This window comes from Durio zibethinus, chromosome 27 (assembly GCF_047325235.1).
Source record: "Durio zibethinus cultivar Kanyao isolate XHJ-2024 chromosome 27, ASM4732523v1, whole genome shotgun sequence".
Lineage (NCBI taxonomy): Eukaryota > Viridiplantae > Streptophyta > Magnoliopsida > Malvales > Malvaceae > Durio > Durio zibethinus.
The window spans coordinates 9,274,070-9,291,285 of record NC_143188.1 but is presented as its reverse complement, the minus strand read 5'-3'; the positions used below and the strand labels follow the sequence as shown (position 1 = coordinate 9,291,285).

Sequence of the window (17,216 nt, the reverse complement as noted above, 5' to 3'; positions counted from 1 at the left end):
TGAGGAACTGAGGCCCTATATGCTGTTTGCAAACCCTTATTTGGATGAAAGCTATTTTGTGTCCAACTTTGTGAGTGGGCTATAGGAAGAACTTAAGCTTAGGGTGAAAACCAGGAACCTTATGAACTTGGCTTTTGCTTATAGATTATCTAAGCTACATGAACTATCCTTGTAAGTTGAAGGCAAGAAACACAGATCCTTCACTAAACCTAATATTTCAACCAACACCATTATCTACCCAAAAAACTTTTCCAACCATTAGACTTAAACTCAAAAACATTCAAACAGTAACCAAACAGTAAACCAAAAGCAAAACCTTATTGAACGAAGGAGGATACAGAATTTATGCTTCGAGTGTGAGGATAAGTTTTTTCCAGGGCATGTATGTAAAAACAAAAAGTTGAATGCAATCACTGTTGAAGAAGAGAGTGAAGAATCAGGAAGGGAAATGGATGAATAGATTGATACGGGGCAAGCTATAACTGATCAGGAGTCAGGGGAAGATTGTTTGGAAATTTCCATGAATGCACTTACAGGAAATGCTGGCCTTAGTGCCTTCAGGATACAAAGTAAAATCAAGGGAAGACCTGTGAGTATTCTTATAGACAGTGCTAGCACCAATAGTTTAGTGACTCTAACATGGGCTAAAGATGGTGTTGAATTGGCGCACACAAGCCCATTAACTATTACCATGGCGAATGGTAAGCAACTATACAACACTGCCAAGCGTAAACAATTGGAGTGGACCATGCAAGGGTACCAGTTAATCCACGACCTCAGGATATTACCTATGGTAGGCAGTGACATGGTGCTTGGGGTGAAGTGGATGAAAAAATATTGCCCATTAGTGTTTGACTTCAATGAACTATTAGTAACCTTTTAGAAGAAAGGGCAAGAAATGACATTAAAAGGAGGAAATCATACTGGTCAATTAAAAAGCTTACATAAGGTTGGAACTAAGATAGTGCCTAGCATAAATCATCCAGAGTTAAATGAGGATGGGCAGCCCTTAGTTTACCCTGCTTATGTGATCAACAAGAGAATGGTAAAAAAGATAAAAAAACAATTAGGCAGTAACTCAGCTTCCGGTGATGTGATCTAACTTGGGTCTTAAAAATGCAAGTTGGGAGGATTATACCGTATTGAAGTCCCAATTTTCACTTTTTAATCCGGACAAGAATCCCTTAAGGATAGAGTAATGTGCTGAAATTAGCTAGTCAAATTTCTAAAAGATCAAAAAGTCACGACGGCGATGGCAAGCAGGAAAAGTTGGTAGTCGAGCAGGTAGAGGAAGAAACGAAGCTGGGCAAAAAGCTGAAAAAAGGATAGCTAGATGTTCTAAAAGGCATGTCAGGGTGATGAAATTAAGGAGCGGGGGTGGCTGCCGATCATTAGATATTGCATGAAATTCTGTGATGTCAGCGTTTGTTATTTTGTCCTTAATATTAACGGTCTCAATAGAATTTAGTTGGATTGCCAGCCTGGAGCGTTTATACAGGAACTTGTATTCACAAGATTGGCATGAAATGAATTATCAGAATTCTCGCTTTCCAATTCTCAATTCTCGTCTTTTTCTATATTCTAACCTATCTCTTATTTCTACCTTCTATTACATTACAGTTGGGTCTTTAAGCTGAGATTATTTGGTGAACTGTGTATGATTCTAACCAAGGAAAACATTGGAGGTTAAAGGGAAATTCAAGGAAGAATTCTGGTCATGAAAAAATGGGGGAAAATGGAAATGGAAATGCAGCTGCTATGCGCACTGCAATGAACGCAGTGCAGACTGCAGGCATTACGGAGGGGATTAATGTCAACATCAATACAAGGTTATTATACTGTAAAGGTGTGACAGGTTCTAGGATAGTTGAATTTGATGAGGAACATTGTAGGGACATCTACTTGGACGATCAAACTGTACTGCCCAATATTTCTAGAGATATCAAGAACTCCCAGGAGCCTATTGGCCGTCACAGTTCTGGGGTTTGCAAGTTTCATGAGGTAACATTGTGGTTTGATTTCTAGGTGTTTTGGTATTATATTCATGAATTATGCTAGTTTGCTAATTTTTGGGTTTAGCTCAAACTTGAGATTATGTTCTTGTGTTTCTTCTGGGCTTTGTTAGATATGCATAGTTAAGCCTTTCCTTTAGTGTTAAAGGTTGGAGACTTGTGACAAGGTTAGTCAAGATACCATAAGTCTTTACCATTTTGATGATAAACAGAAGTAGCAGTTGGACTGAGAAACAGAGGTGAAAAAAAAAGGACCAATTAAATTGATATTTGAGATTAAGAAGGAATGTAACCATATAGAACAAACTGCAACCATTTGCAAGTACTGAACCCTGCCTGTGGATGAAGAAAATTCTTTGAACTTTTTCCTGTGTCTAGTCTGTATCATAATTTTGATTAAATTTATAACCCTCTTATATTGATTCTTATTTTAATGTTTTATTTACCGATAGCCTATCCAGTTTCATTCAAATTTTTACCTGATTTGAAGTTATCACACGCATTCCTTCCTCTAGTTTATCATCACTGAATATTTATTATCCGTGTGTTTTGTTAAGATATTATTTGATAAGTACAATTGTCCATTAATCTTAACTGTTAGCCTAAAAATCTCTCGCAATTGACTCTTTTTGAACTTATGTATCATGTCCTACCAAAGTATACTAAGGTCATGTTTGATTGTTTAGTGTTTGATTCCTAATTATGTTGTGAGTTTGAAATTTAGTTTAAGGGATTAGTTTCTTAGATTGAATATTGATGGTGATGATTAAGACAACGCATACAATCATTGAATTTGATTGTCATGGGCCCAATTATCATTAGGAGAAAGAGACGATGCTAATTGAATTGCTAACTGCACTGTGATCAATGATGAAATGCAGAATTAACTCACTAACATTTCTGAGCTTAATAGCATTATTTAGACTATTCGTCATAATTTGGTTTGCTTTGATTTGTTTCAAGCATGATTTGTATTGCTTTAACATTTTCTAGTTTGCTTGTCTTAACTACGAGCTGCAGATGCTTGAGTATTTTAATAAAAAAGCTAATGTGTCCGGTGGTCTTTCGCTTGGTAGTTTCAATTTAGCTTTACTGGTTCAACAAATATTGATGCTGCGACTACGACGATACTCTCTATGGATGGATTGTACATTCCACTTGCCATTTTTCAGCTTACAAAGTCCCCATTGGTATTGCAAGAAAATGTTAAACAGGCTGTCCCAACTTCCTTGGACGCATCATCCTTGGTCAGGTATAAACAATTTGTTGCTAAATGTAGAATTCTTATAACATAGGTTCAATTCCTAATATTGCTTTATTTGACAGTTTCATTGAAAATTTTGGGACGCATGTCATTTTACTCCTGTTACTATCGGTGCTAAAGATGTGATGTACATAAAAAAATATCACTCTTCACCTTTGTCTACCATGGAGATTAATAGCTATGTGCAGGATATTGGATATCAGAGATTCTCTGACAATGAAAGTCGTACGAGTTCAGGTCAAATCAAATTAAACGATAAGGCTAGTTCCACTATTTCTTCCATATTTTGCCATCTTTTATTTGTCTTACTTTCTTGACCATTGCTCACTTAATACAATTTTTGAGCTTTACAGGGACTTGATCCTGGCTTCTTCAACAGTCAAGGGATATACCCTCAGCCCACCAGTGCGCCATATCTTAATCGGAAAGAGGTGCTCAGATGTCTTGACAGTTTATTAGTGGGAATCGATATTCATATGAATATTCAATTTTTTGGGATGCTATTTTGTTATATGAGGTGCCAATGATTCGAAATTATTGAAAAAACTAAGTTGCAAAAGCAAGTTAGCCTTTGTTCTTTGTACACATAAGCAATTTTGCATATAAGACTGTAATACCAAGTCCAAGTTACTATAGCTTAATTTGTGACCCAGCTCATAAGTATATTAGTAAAAAATTTTTTTTTATCAAATAGTTTTTGTCCGTAATTTTTTTTGAAAAAAAAAAGAAATATTTGAAAAAAACCCTCGAAAAGAAAAAGAGAGAAAGAGAAAGGGCAAATCAATTTTAAAAATATTTGATTAAGATCAAATTTTACTTAAAACTCTTGAAATTTTTATATTTTGTGTAATTTTTTTATAAACCCCAACCGACATTTTTGTATCTTTTCATTTTAAAAAATATTATGGTGACTTTTTGGTGACAATTCGATGAAATTGTGGGTTTCAATGAAATGTCTCTTTAAGATCTTTCCAATGGTATGTCTGGTACCTAACTATGAGCTGTCGGAACTCATTATTCCAGTGGTTTATTTGGTCAAAATTTAGGTGCTTTTGATAGTACAAAATGTAAACTTTCTAGTCATATAATTAGTTAGTTCAAATGATTTATAGGCTAAAAAAATCGAAATCTTAAAGTAAGCTTTATGAATCTGAAACCCAAAAAATCTGGGCTGTTTGTGATAATTTGTAAAGTTTTGACCTTTGAAACTTAGGTTTTTGGAAATTATTTTTGTCAAAATGAAATTTAAGTTGTATTATTACATTCTTACTTTAAAATTAATGTTTTTCTTTATCACTAGGAATTATAGAATATTAGAGATTTTGTGACTCAAAATAAGCCAGATGATTATGAAATGCAAAATTTTAGAACATAGAAAATTCTATTTTTTATTATTTTAAAATTATTTCCAATCAATATTTGATATATTTATTTATAAAATTAGTTGAATTTTAGTTATATTATTTTTAATGAGTTTTCGCTTATTTTAATATATTTTTATTGTATTAATTTCATGTTATTAGTATTATTAAAGGACTATTAAATTATATTCAGATTTACAAAAAAATAATTATTATTAAATGTTAAAAATTAAAAATTTGTAAAAATTTATATTGCTACTGATTTTTATGTTTTAATCTTTAATTTCATATTTATACTCAAATTTAGACATTTTGGTATATTAAAAGAAAATGTTTTATATACTAAGAGAAAATACTTTCAAATAGTTTCAAATTGTTGAAAGGTTGCCACACAACCTAATTTATTTAGGATGATCCGTGGAAGGTTTGCTTTATTAAATTTATATTTTGGGTTGAGTTTTGATTTTTAAATATTTATTAAATTATTAGAATACTAAGAGAACTGAGCAATTTGCTGATTAAGTTAAGATTTAGTGTATCAGGTAAGTGACTTGATATCTCTTTGGTTTTTATGTCCTTAAAAAAATCAACCTCAATTATTTAGAGTTGAAATATATAATATATAATATTTATTATTTTATTCATTTGTTTTGTAAATCGGATTGAGCATGCAAAATGTATATGTGATTTCTTTATTATGAGTTTGGAATATGATTTGAAATTGTTTTGATTTTCAAAAATGATTTTGTAATAAAATAGTTATATATCCATTGTTTGTCGGAATATGAAGTTTTGCTTTAGAATGATTATGAAATTTTATTTTATATGGATTTTGTTTTGAGAAAATTTATAAATATTGAATTTGTATATGTTGGGTAATTTGAAAATATAGTTTGATTTTTGTCCCTTAGTATGACTATATTCTGACCTTGCCAATAGGGGTTAATTGTTGGCCATGTCTACATGTATTTTGTGATATTAATATCAGTTTTGAATCGTGCTACCAGTTATGAATAATGGTTTTTGTTTACCATGCCATCAATGATATACTTCTATCCTATTACATTAAAGGGATTAATGCGAATTTTGTTTTGTTTCATTGCACTAATGGGTTAATTATGATTGTTAGTGCAACGATCTAGTTGCTTCTGATATACTTTTGTCCCATTGCACTAGAGGAGAAATTCTAATTTTGACCTATACCCAAGGGTTAAGTGTGATCGTAGTATATTATGGGAGACTAATAAAATTTATAATTTTATGATATTTGATTCTGTTTTGTGATATGAGAATCTGGTTTTTAGATATGTTTGTGAATACAAGATTACCCAAAAGTATTTTGATCCATGTAGTTAATGTTTTAGCTTAAATGTTTTGTGACATGCTTAATCCAACTGAGGAGAAGTCGGTTACTTGCTGAGTCATCGTGCTTATTCATTTATTTTTCTTTACTTTTTCAAATTTCGGTGTTTGTATCTTAAGAGACTTAATCTTGACAACTACTTAGATTAACAAGATTACCATCTATGTTTAGTTTGGTATTGCTTACGAAGTGAATAATTTATTATTGATTCTAAAAGATTTTGAAAAAATTTATGAGAATTTTTTATTTATGAATTCTTAAGAAACTTTCTACAGTATAAGAATATATATAGCTAAAGCATCAAATCTAGCAAATCCTATGATATACTAAAAATAATAATAAATCACCTAAAAATCCTCTAACAATAAATGGAAACTACCAAGTCAGAATTTGATCAATGAACCAAATCCTTTTTATTTGGGAAACAACCAAAAATACTAAATGAATGATACTTAATCAAATCTGGTTAGGAATTGATTTTTCACACTTCTCTTCAAGTTGGATGTTAGATATCAATTATACCCAACTTGAACTTCAAATTCTCAAAATTACCACAATGAAGAGCCTCGGTGAAAATGTCTATTATCTGATGTTCTGTTAGATTATAAACCAGTTTGATTACGCCTTCTTCAATCTTCTCTTTGATTAGGTGGCGATCAATCTCTACATGTTTTGTTCGACCATAATAAATAGGATTCTTGGCAATATTAATAGCTGTTTTATTATCACAAAATAGTTTTATTGAATTTTCAACTGACTTTTACAGTTTTTGTAGCGTTCTCTCAAGCCAAATTCTTTTATAAATCTCATGAGACATAACCTTAAATTCAGCTTTAGCATTAATTCAGAAGGCATCCTATTGATAAGAAAGGTTGCTATTAGGATTGCCTCTCCTCAGAAATGTTTTGAGACATAAGAGGCTAGCATAATAGATCTTGTAACTTCTATTAGGTGTTTGTTTTTCTACTCGGCAACTCTGTTTTGTTAAGGAGTTTCAGTATATGAGCCATGATGAATAATTCCTTGATCTAATAAATAAAATCCAAGAGCTGAGTGACAATATTCTTGCCCATTATCTATTCTGAGCACATGGATTTTTGCTTGGAATTGAGTTTGCACCATCTTGTTGAAATTATGAAATATTGAACTAACCTCTAACTTGTCTTTCATGAGGAACAACAATGTAATTTTTGTGTGATCATCAATGAAGGTAACAAACCATCTAGAATTTGTAATATTATTAACCCTTGATAGTCCCCAAATATCAATATGGATCATAGAAAAAGGATAAGTTGATTTGTATGGTTGACTTGTATATGAGTTACGACTGTGTTAGAAAAACTAGCAAATTTCATAGTGATAAGACTTGGAACCTTTACTTAATAAATTAGAGAACAATTTTTTGAGGTACAAAAAATTTGGATGTTCTAAACGATAGTGTCATAGCATGATTGTAATTTCTTTACTCTTTCTAAAAGATGAAATCGAACAAGCACTCTTTCATGATTGTCTCTTAGATTCTTCATCTCTAAGGAGATAGAGTCTAGCACACATCCTAGCATTGCCAATCTTCTTCTCGAATCCAAGCCTTAAAATTCACACATGTTAGAAAAAAATTTAGTAATACAATTAAGATCTCTCATAATTTTACTAATAAACAAATTGTTGTAATCTAAATTAGGGATATGAAGAACAGAGTCAAGTGTTATGTCTTTTGAAATAAAGACTGAACTTGTCCTGGCTATTCGAAAGAGTGATCCAACTGTTATTCAAATTGTGAGATTTTTGGAACATGGACTGTATTCGTGAAACATTGCATCACTAGTCATGTAGTCTAATGCATTTGAATAAAAAACTAAGATCTTGATTTTTCACTTTGCACAAGTAAAGCATTGAGAGAGTTATGTTTTTGTGCAACAGATGCTGTGCTTACAACTGACCCAATGTTTTAAAGAGATTGTTGAATAATTTTTTGAAGGAGTTCTAACTACTTTTTACTGAATGGGCTTGATTTTGGAGATGTTGGAGTTGTCCGGTGGTGGCAGAATTTCCATGACTCTTTTAATTTTAAGTAAAATGTGGTTTGTAGTCAGCAAGTTTTCGATGGATTTGCCAACAATTTTTTCATGTATGTCCTACCTTCTGATATTGGTCACACCAATGTCTGTTTTTATTGATTTTTACCACCTTAGTAGGATTTTGGTCCTCATCAGTAAGGGTTAAATTTTTTATCTCTTGTGGATTGCATGATGTTCCTAGCTTCACTTTCCTTTTACTTTCTTCTAGGCGGACCTTAAAGAAAACTTCTCGAATGCTAGGTAATAGCTTAATGCTAAGAATTCTTCTACGAACATCATCAAGGCTCTTGTTTAGATCGAGTAGAAACTTATAAACTTGTCCTTCTCCATTATTTTCCTATATTGTTGGCTATTGTCAGGGCACTTTCTTGCTATTTCTTCAAAAATATCTAATTATTGTCAATAATGAGTTAAGAAATTAAAATATTTCGTGATAGAGAAGTTTCCTTGTCACAGGTCATGTAAAGTGCTTTTGATCTTGAATATTGTAGACGTATTGTCTACGTTGGAATAGGTTTCTTTTGTAGCATCCCAAATCTTCTTGATAGTTTTGTAGTACATGAAATTCTCACAAATCTTGTCGATCATAAAATTGATCAAAAACGACATTATCATTCTATTTTCTAACTTTTAGGTTCGATACTTTGAGTCATTTTCGTTGGGTAAAATAGTAATTCCTGTGAGATAATCTTTTTTAACTTTTTCACAGATAAACAGCATCACTGATTGAGACAATTGGATGGAATTTTATCCATTAAGTTAATGACCAAAGATAGGTAAAATAGGGAGTTATGGACACACTTGTGCTATTGGCTATGACGTAAATAGAAAGATAATATATATATATATATATATAAGTTTTGATAGTTTATGATGAATGATACTATGAAGAAATTAATGAGAAGTTTTTATTTATAAATTCTTAAAAAACTTTCTAGAGTACAAAAATATATATAACTAAAACATCAAATCTAACAAACCCATAATATCCTAATGATAATAATAAATTACCTAAAAATCCTCTAATAGTAAATGAAAATAACTAAGTAGGAATTTGATCAATTAACCAAATCTTTTTTATTTAAGAAACAACCAAAAATATTGAATGAATCTTGTTAGAAATCGATTTTTCATAAATTTGTTAAATTTTAATATATTCAACCAACTTGCAAAGATTATAATTTTATGAAATTTAAATTTTATAAAATATTATTTTAAAGATTATTAAAGATTTTGATTTAATTTAATATCTATTACTTTATATGTTTGTGAGATTCGTGTTATAAGTATGCGGCCTTATTATCTTCTAAATCTTTGTATTTGGAGCGTAACAAGGACATCAAACAACAGGTGCAGATAGTTATTTATATTGAGATCCACAACTGAAACTACTGTACCAGTCGCCGCACTACATTTTCCTGCACATTTTATCTGAGGCTCTTTAATTAAGCACTTGAGTTTGTACCCTTCGGTTTTGCTTGGTTTTTTGTTTTTGGTAATGATTCGTTGAATGTGATAGCTTCATGATTTTTTTGGGGGTAGATTTTGTATGTTCTGTTTTTCCCATTTTTGAGTCGGATCCATGTAGCGGACACCATGTAGTGGGAAAAAAGCCTTGTTTGTTTGTTTGGTCATTGTTCTTGTTGTATTTCCTACTATTCCTCTTAAAATGTTCATATTGTAATGATATTGAACAGTTATGACATCATTGATCATGACTGAGCATGCAGGAGTGGCTAATATATACAGTTTATTTCTTTTTTTTGCTGCCAAAAGATATTCTAGCATGGATTGCTTTAGGATTAGGTCGTCGGTGCAAGTCTTTTATAGGCGTATGGCGGCTTGCCTCAGGTGGGCAAGAGATGTTATTTGCTTGATGGATGGAGCAAGCTTGTTTGCTTTCTATTTTGGTGTTAATTTTTTTATTTACCATTTACCTTTTTAGTCAATTCCGGATGTGTAACTTACTACGCCTTTCACCATGAGGCCTTGAACTCATTTTCTGGTATTCTTATTGTTGCTGGATCTTACAGTCATTTTTCGGAGGAGGGGAGAAGATGATCTGGAGCAAAACCACACTCAGTGGGCAAAACTGTCCGCTCCTCTCCTGATGTCATTGAAATGACTTCCTATCGTATTATTTCTCTGCTTGATGGGGTATTTGGAAAGGAGCATCTGACTCGTGCTGTCAGTCTTTATCTTGAATGTAATACAAATAATTATGTGTGGGTGATTGGATGCAATCTTTTCTTTCTCATTTGTTAAATTGCTAATGATAAACTCTTTGTCCTAACTCAAATATATTGTCTGATTGTTCGCAGATAAGCCTCCGATCGAAGAACTAAGATATTTTCTAGAGTTCCACATTTCTAGGGGATGGGCTCCTGTACAGGACAAGATTCCTGGCCAACAAAGGAAGGAACCTATTTGCCCATCTTTGCAATTCAGCATGATGGGGCAAAAGCTTTGTGTCAGCCAAGAGTAGGTATAGGTTTGTGCAACATAGCTTTTCGTCTTAAAACTTTAAGCTCTTCCACTTGAGACTTGTTCCCAAGAATGGCAAAAGAGCACAATTTTCTGCATTTTGTTGGTTACTGGGATAAAGGCTTGTTGATATTTTTGTATTATATGCATGTGTGCATATGATACAGGATTGCTGATGGTTGTTGCAGCCCCTGGAAATTTGAAATAGCTTATTGTCCTGAAATGTTAAACAATGAAAGCCAACTTCCTTTTTATGTCTCCCACTGTCACAAGCTTTACCAGCTTTAGTAGCTGCTCTCTTTCCTCCTGACTATTGAGTTTTATCTATCTTGATATGGCCCGTAATAGAGGGGTTTTTCTTTGATATTTTTCTGGCTCGTTCATTAGCTGGGATTTCGTTTCCAATTGCATAACCTCAGTGACCATTCTAAGAGCCATAATATGGTGTGGCATATGATTAAAATGCAATCCTTACAATTGTTGAAGTAAGCAAAAGTGAACCATTAGCTCATATCCACATCTCAAGAGGGCCCACTCTTTTGGGTAGTTGTTAAATAATTGATTGGCCTTTGTTGGCTATTTTTAAACCTTATGAAATTCTTATGGTAAAGGGAAATCTTAAAAACCATTTTTTTTTTTTTAAATTTTGAGTTATCAGCAATGTTTGCCTTTTATAGGTCGTGTTTTTGCACTTACTAAATAAGTCTCTTTACTCCTTAAATTTGATTAGATTATGACAATTTTGAGGTTTTGGACTACTATAGTCTCTTTACTCTCCTCAAGTTTGCTTCCGTTCTGGATTCTTTGAATATAGGGCATTGATTATAAATCATCACATGAAAGTTACTGGGGAGTGGTAACATGAACCGATCTAACAAGATTTTGCATCTAATCTGGGCTCAATGTAAATGCAGATTTCAGTTGGATGTAGGCCAGTAACAGGCTTGCGATTACGACTAGAAGGAATCAAGCAGAACCGTCTGAGTATTCATCTTCAATACTTGGCTTCTCTTCCAAAAATCCTACTTCCACACTGGGATACCCATGTGGCAATTGGTGCTCCCAAGTGGCAGGGACCTGAGGAGCAATATGACAGATGGTTTGAACCTGTGAAATGCAAGAACTTTCTCATGTTAGTACTGCACCAATTGAAAACCCTGAAACCTTTATAGGTGACCTCTCTGGTGTCTACATTGTCGCTGGAGCACAACTTGGAGTCTGGGATTTTTGGTCAAGAAACGTCTTGTACATGAAGCTCTTGTATTCCAGGCTTACAGGCTGCACAATACAAATATCTTTGTGGGACCATAATCAAAATGACAAATCAAAGAAAGTTGTTGCTACTATGGGTAATACCAACTCTGTTGACTCAAGTTCTGGCTCACTAGAAAACATTGTAAACAAGTTGGCAAAATTTGTTGATATGTCTGAGATAAGCAAAGGGCCACAAGATCGTCTCGGTCATTGGTTGGTTACTGGTGGAAAGCTTGGTGTTGAGAAAGGGAAAATTGTTTTGAGAGTGAAGTACTCCTTGCTGAATTGTTGAATCTCTTGGCATGGTTTTGTGTGATTGAGAACAGGAACAATTCCAGCTCCATATTCTGCAATCTGCAAGAAAGCAGGTTCTGCCAAGTTGAAGTGTTCTCGAGGAGGATTGCACACCCACCATTGTCATTAGACAAAGCATAATTAGGGGGACCAAAGTTGGTGGCGGTCATGGTTATGGTTAGAGTAATGCACCGTTAAGGGTTCTCTTTGCATAGCAGCTCATAGCAGGTATGCAGCCCAAGCCATTGTTGGAAAGTGCAGTGCTCAAAGCTGCTGTGCTTGTTCCATACCCTTGTTATGTTATTCTCAAGTCTGAATTCTGAAACTCACGTATTATGCCAATAGCATCAACTCCATCATAGAATGTGGCATGGGCAGTTTGCCAACCCTCATCATCATCTTCATTAGTGCCATGGAAGCAGCTGCAGATGCTGAACAGACACAGAAATGACAATATTTGCAATATTATTGCTGAACAAAGAAATTATTATTGTTGCAATATATATAAATATATTTTTGTAGTAGAAATTCTCAAAATTAGGAGACATTATTTTCTAACAATCATTGTTCTTATAGCAAGCCTTTGCAATGAAAATGTTAGTGAAGTACTTATAATTAGTTGTTCCACCACTTTCTTCTTAACGTTCTCACTCCGAATTGCTTTGCTTGTAGTTGCAGTTGATGGCAATAAAACTCTATTAAACCCAACCAGCTCAGCTCAACACAACCGGTTGCACCAACACCCCTCCCCCCAACCCCCCCAATAAATTCCCCCTTTCACATCACTTCAATTCTCATCAAAGCCACAAATTGTGCTGCAACAGCCGCAAGTTTGGGCCTACAAATGACACTTTTTTTTTTTGCATAAATAGAAAAACATAAACATGTTTACTCATTTCCAGCTTAAAAAAATGTGAAACCTTTCCTTCAACCATGATCCTTATTTTTCTTATAATAAAACATAGTCTTTTCATCTTAATATTTCAATTATATAGGCTTAAAACATCTCTTAACCCAAACATTTAACTTGGACATAAATTGAGTGGTCGTGGTTTAATGATTTTTGACTGAAAATGTGGACTTTACACTTAAATCAAATAGTGAGGCGAGCCCAATCCAAGTATAGCCCAGAACATTTCGGTGACTTTTGGGTTTCCACATTTTTTCGTAATGCAGTCAAGAATATTCTTAGATATTATTTAGGCTTAGTATTTTCCCAACTTTTTTAATATTAACCTGAGCCCAACTCATTAAGACAGAATTCGATTTTTTTTTTTTTTTTTTTTAGCGCAAAGTCAGAATTCGATTCGAACTTTGTCAATATATATATATATACACGTAGAAATGTTCACAAAGTTTATTTAAATTTAATTCTTTTCTACATTTCAATATTATATGTGCGCAAATTTTTTTAAAAAATTTAGTATATATACAGTTGGACAACAAACCCCATCATGTTTACGACACGTGTTTTTGTCAATGTATGGCGTCCCTTCCTCTCTATAGGAAATTGAGTTCTTTACCCATCACTCAAATTGCGATTACATTGACTTTTATGGCGTTTCATTTAATGAGGTGTGATAGCGCATTAAAAGTAGACTATATATATTAAAAAAAAAACTACAATCACATCTTGGCAGGTGGAGGGGTGCCCCATTTTATCCTGTGAAACATTTGTTTGCCCCCCATCTCACTGTATGTATTGCTTCATTTCTGCCCCAAAATGCATCGAAAAAGTAACACTCCATCTCCATGCGGAATGCGGACAAAAGCCTGGCTCCCGTTATACATTCATTATATCCATACATCAGGCCTTTCCTTTCTCCTTTGGCAAAATTTGTTTAAAAAAAAAGCAATTTATCAAAATGTTCAATTTGATTGATGATAAAACAACACTATCTGTTCCAAAAGGGATATTCCAGCTATGCTTGAAATTTCAAAATTTTATTTTGAAAATTTCGAATTAAATCTTAAAATGATAAAATAATATTTATGAGGTGAAAAATAAATATCTCTCTCCTTATATATATTACACTAAATTATAATATGTGTAATACATGAAATAATTTTATTTATTTAATATGAATATATATAAATATATACAAATTAATTTTTTTAAAAAATTATATTCAAAATTTTAAAACTCATAACATATATAAAATTTATATATATTGATTTATCATTAAAAAAAAAAACTTTTTGAAAACAACAAAAAAATTATGTCTTTTTTTTTGGATATTTTTATTTACAATAATATTTATATACTTGTAAAATTATATCAAATAAAAATAAATTATTTTTTAATAAAAATATATATTATTGAATGATAAATTAAATAATAAAAGAAATATTAACACACTTTTACTTTAGTAATATTGACTAAATTCTTATACAAAATATGAAAAATGTTAGAAAATATGTGAAAAAATAAATTGAAAAAAATTATTTTTCATAAGAATGAAACTATAATAACAATAAAATATATCTTAGAAAAAATTTATAAACAAAAAAAAAATTATAATAGTAATAGAATATACCTTAAACAGTTACGAAAAAAATAAAAAAATTGATGTATAATACATTATATTTGTAGTCTTAAATAAAAGAAATATTAGCACACTTGCACTTTAGTAATCTTAACTAAATTATTATACAAAATATGAAAAATGTTAGAAAATATGTGGAAAAAAATAAATTAAAATTTTTTTTATAAGAATAAAACTGTAACAACAATAAAATATATCTTAGAAAAAATTTATAAACAAAAAAAAACAAATTGTAATAGTAATAGAATATACCTTAAAAAAGTTATTGGAAAAAATAAAAAAGAAATTGATATATAACACATTATATTTGTAGTCTTAAATTTGTAGAAGAATTTTTTAGTAGCAATTAGGATTAAATAGATAATTTTTAAAATTTAAAATGGATATAATAAGTGATAAAGATAATATTAAATTTTTTGCATTTATTTGAAATATAAATTTGATAATTAGAGTTCAAATAGATATGATTATTTTGATAATTTTATTATTTAAAGATTTAAGATGAAAATTTTTTGAAAATTCAAAATCTTACATAAAATTACTTGAATTTTTAAGTAAATTTTTTAAAAAGATAATTTTTTAAATCAAGATAAAAAAATATTGTTGAAAGATTTGGATAAACTTAATCTTTATAAAATTTAAACATGTTTTAAAATTTTTGATAATTAAATAATTTTTTAAATAAGGTTATATAGTAAACAACTAAAATTATTTATTAAAAAAAATCCATATTTCATATTTTTAATTTTAGAATATATATCTCTAAATTATTTTGACTTTTAATTATAATTGAAATAATTTTGATATTTGAATAAATTTAAAATTATCTAATTTGTAATCAATAGAAATTATCTTATTCTTTTAAAAAATTATCTTATATGTTATTTAAAAAAATTATCCACATAAATATTTATGTGACAAATTTATTTATGCATATTATTATATTACATATATATATATTAGATATATAAATAAATAAAACAAAATAGCATTATTTTTCTCCCTCTGAAACGTGTACATCTTTGTCTTTACGAACATTATTATTGGACGCGGAAGATGAGATGTCGACTGTTAGCAAAGCTACATGCAGAAAAAGAGCAAGAAGCCATAAGTGAGGCTTGACTCAATTAAAGCCCAACAACCAACCAATCCCTTCAATTAATTTCTCTCGTCGAAGCTCAACCGCGACCTCATGCATCTATATAAACCACGATCCTCACCCTATTCCAATTCACTAAGCTTTCAAAACACAAGTCAAATTTTCTTCTTTTATACTGCTCCAAAAGAAAAGTTTGCCTTCTTTGTTTTTCTTTTTTTTTCCTGAACCAAAACCATGGCTGCTCTCAAGGTTGTCTGCGCTTTGGTGTTGTGCATGTTGGTGGTTGAACCCATGTCCATTACTGCCTTATCATGTGGAGATGTGGATAAACAAATGACTCCATGCATAAAATACCTGCAGAATGGAGGAAACTTGCCACCAAGTTGCTGCACTGGGGTTAGGGCCCTGAACAGCGAGGCTAGAACCACCTCTGATCGCCAAACTGTTTGCAAGTGCTTGCAGGATGCCGCTAAGACCATCACTGGTCTTAAAGCTAACTTGGCTGAGGGCCTTCCAGGCAAATGCGGTGTCAACATTCCTTACAAGATCAGCACCTCTACTAACTGCAACAAGTAATGCCCATTTCACCGTCTTTCCTTTTGGATTTTGCTTTCTAATTAATTCCCTAGTCCCCATTCCCCATATATATATATATATATATAGTACTTCATTTTTGAAGCAAATCTAAGTATTATTTCTTTTTTCATTGTTCTTGAAACTTATTACAGTGTGAAGTGAGAGGGATGAAGTAGGGGTTATCAGCAGCTTGCAGAAGATAGAAGCGTGAATAAAGACTTTGGGATGCTTCCAAAATCCAAATCGGTCTCGCCTTGTTAAGTTGTTTGTCTTTTATAGTTTTTTCCTGTTAGCTCCAATTATCGCATATCTATGTATCGGCTGTCCAATGTTATGAGATAAAGTTTATGCTCTGTTACACCAGAGTTTAATTCTATATTTGCGTTGTTTTCTTAATTTTATAGCATGCAGATATATCCGTACGTTGCTGAATTTATATTTTCTTCAAAATTTGGCAAATATATTCCGAAAAATTTCACAATATATATGAGTACCAAATACTATATAAGAAATATAACAAATGTTGCCATAAATCAATTCATAACATAACATAGCGACGAAGAGAAATAATATAGTAATTACACAAAGGAAAATACTATTTTGTCCGACTTTTCACTGCTTATATGTAAATGAGCAATGATTGTAATAAATAATAATTTACTTATAAGTTTATCACGTTGTTTAACCAACTGTCCAAATAAAGTGTTAGTCAATGGCAGAGGGAGTATTAAAGCGCCAGCGGCTGCAGTTTTTTGCGACCACACTCCATTTCTTCTATTAGCTAAATAACAGACTATCTGAGTATGTAATTTTTCCATGCATTTTTCTAACTTTCATAAAAGAGCCAGTCGTGAACACAAAATGCTAATATCAACCATGCATTAA

The 17,216-nt window shown here is 31.7% G+C and overlaps 1 protein-coding gene and 1 pseudogene across 2 annotated transcripts; both read left to right on the top strand.

Annotated features, from left to right (window-relative positions):
• Positions 1 to 938: 938 nt before the first annotated feature.
• On the top strand, positions 939 to 12,712 carry LOC111279893 (MACPF domain-containing protein CAD1-like; annotated as a pseudogene). The gene is made up of 7 exons (XR_016334676.1): positions 939 to 2,001; positions 3,033 to 3,264; positions 3,339 to 3,578; positions 3,630 to 3,717; positions 10,112 to 10,284; positions 10,400 to 10,563; positions 11,477 to 12,712. The product of XR_016334676.1 is annotated as an MACPF domain-containing protein CAD1-like (transcript).
• Positions 12,713 to 15,883: 3,171 nt separating this feature from the next.
• LOC111279864 (non-specific lipid-transfer protein Cor a 8.0101-like) lies at positions 15,884 to 16,729 on the top strand. The gene is made up of 2 exons (XM_022866928.2): positions 15,884 to 16,327; positions 16,484 to 16,729. Exons 1-2 carry the CDS (start codon positions 15,990 to 15,992, stop codon positions 16,491 to 16,493), a joined length of 348 nt encoding a protein of 115 aa, XP_022722663.1. The 5' UTR covers positions 15,884 to 15,989; the 3' UTR covers positions 16,494 to 16,729.
• The last annotated feature ends 487 nt before the right edge of the window (positions 16,730 to 17,216 follow it).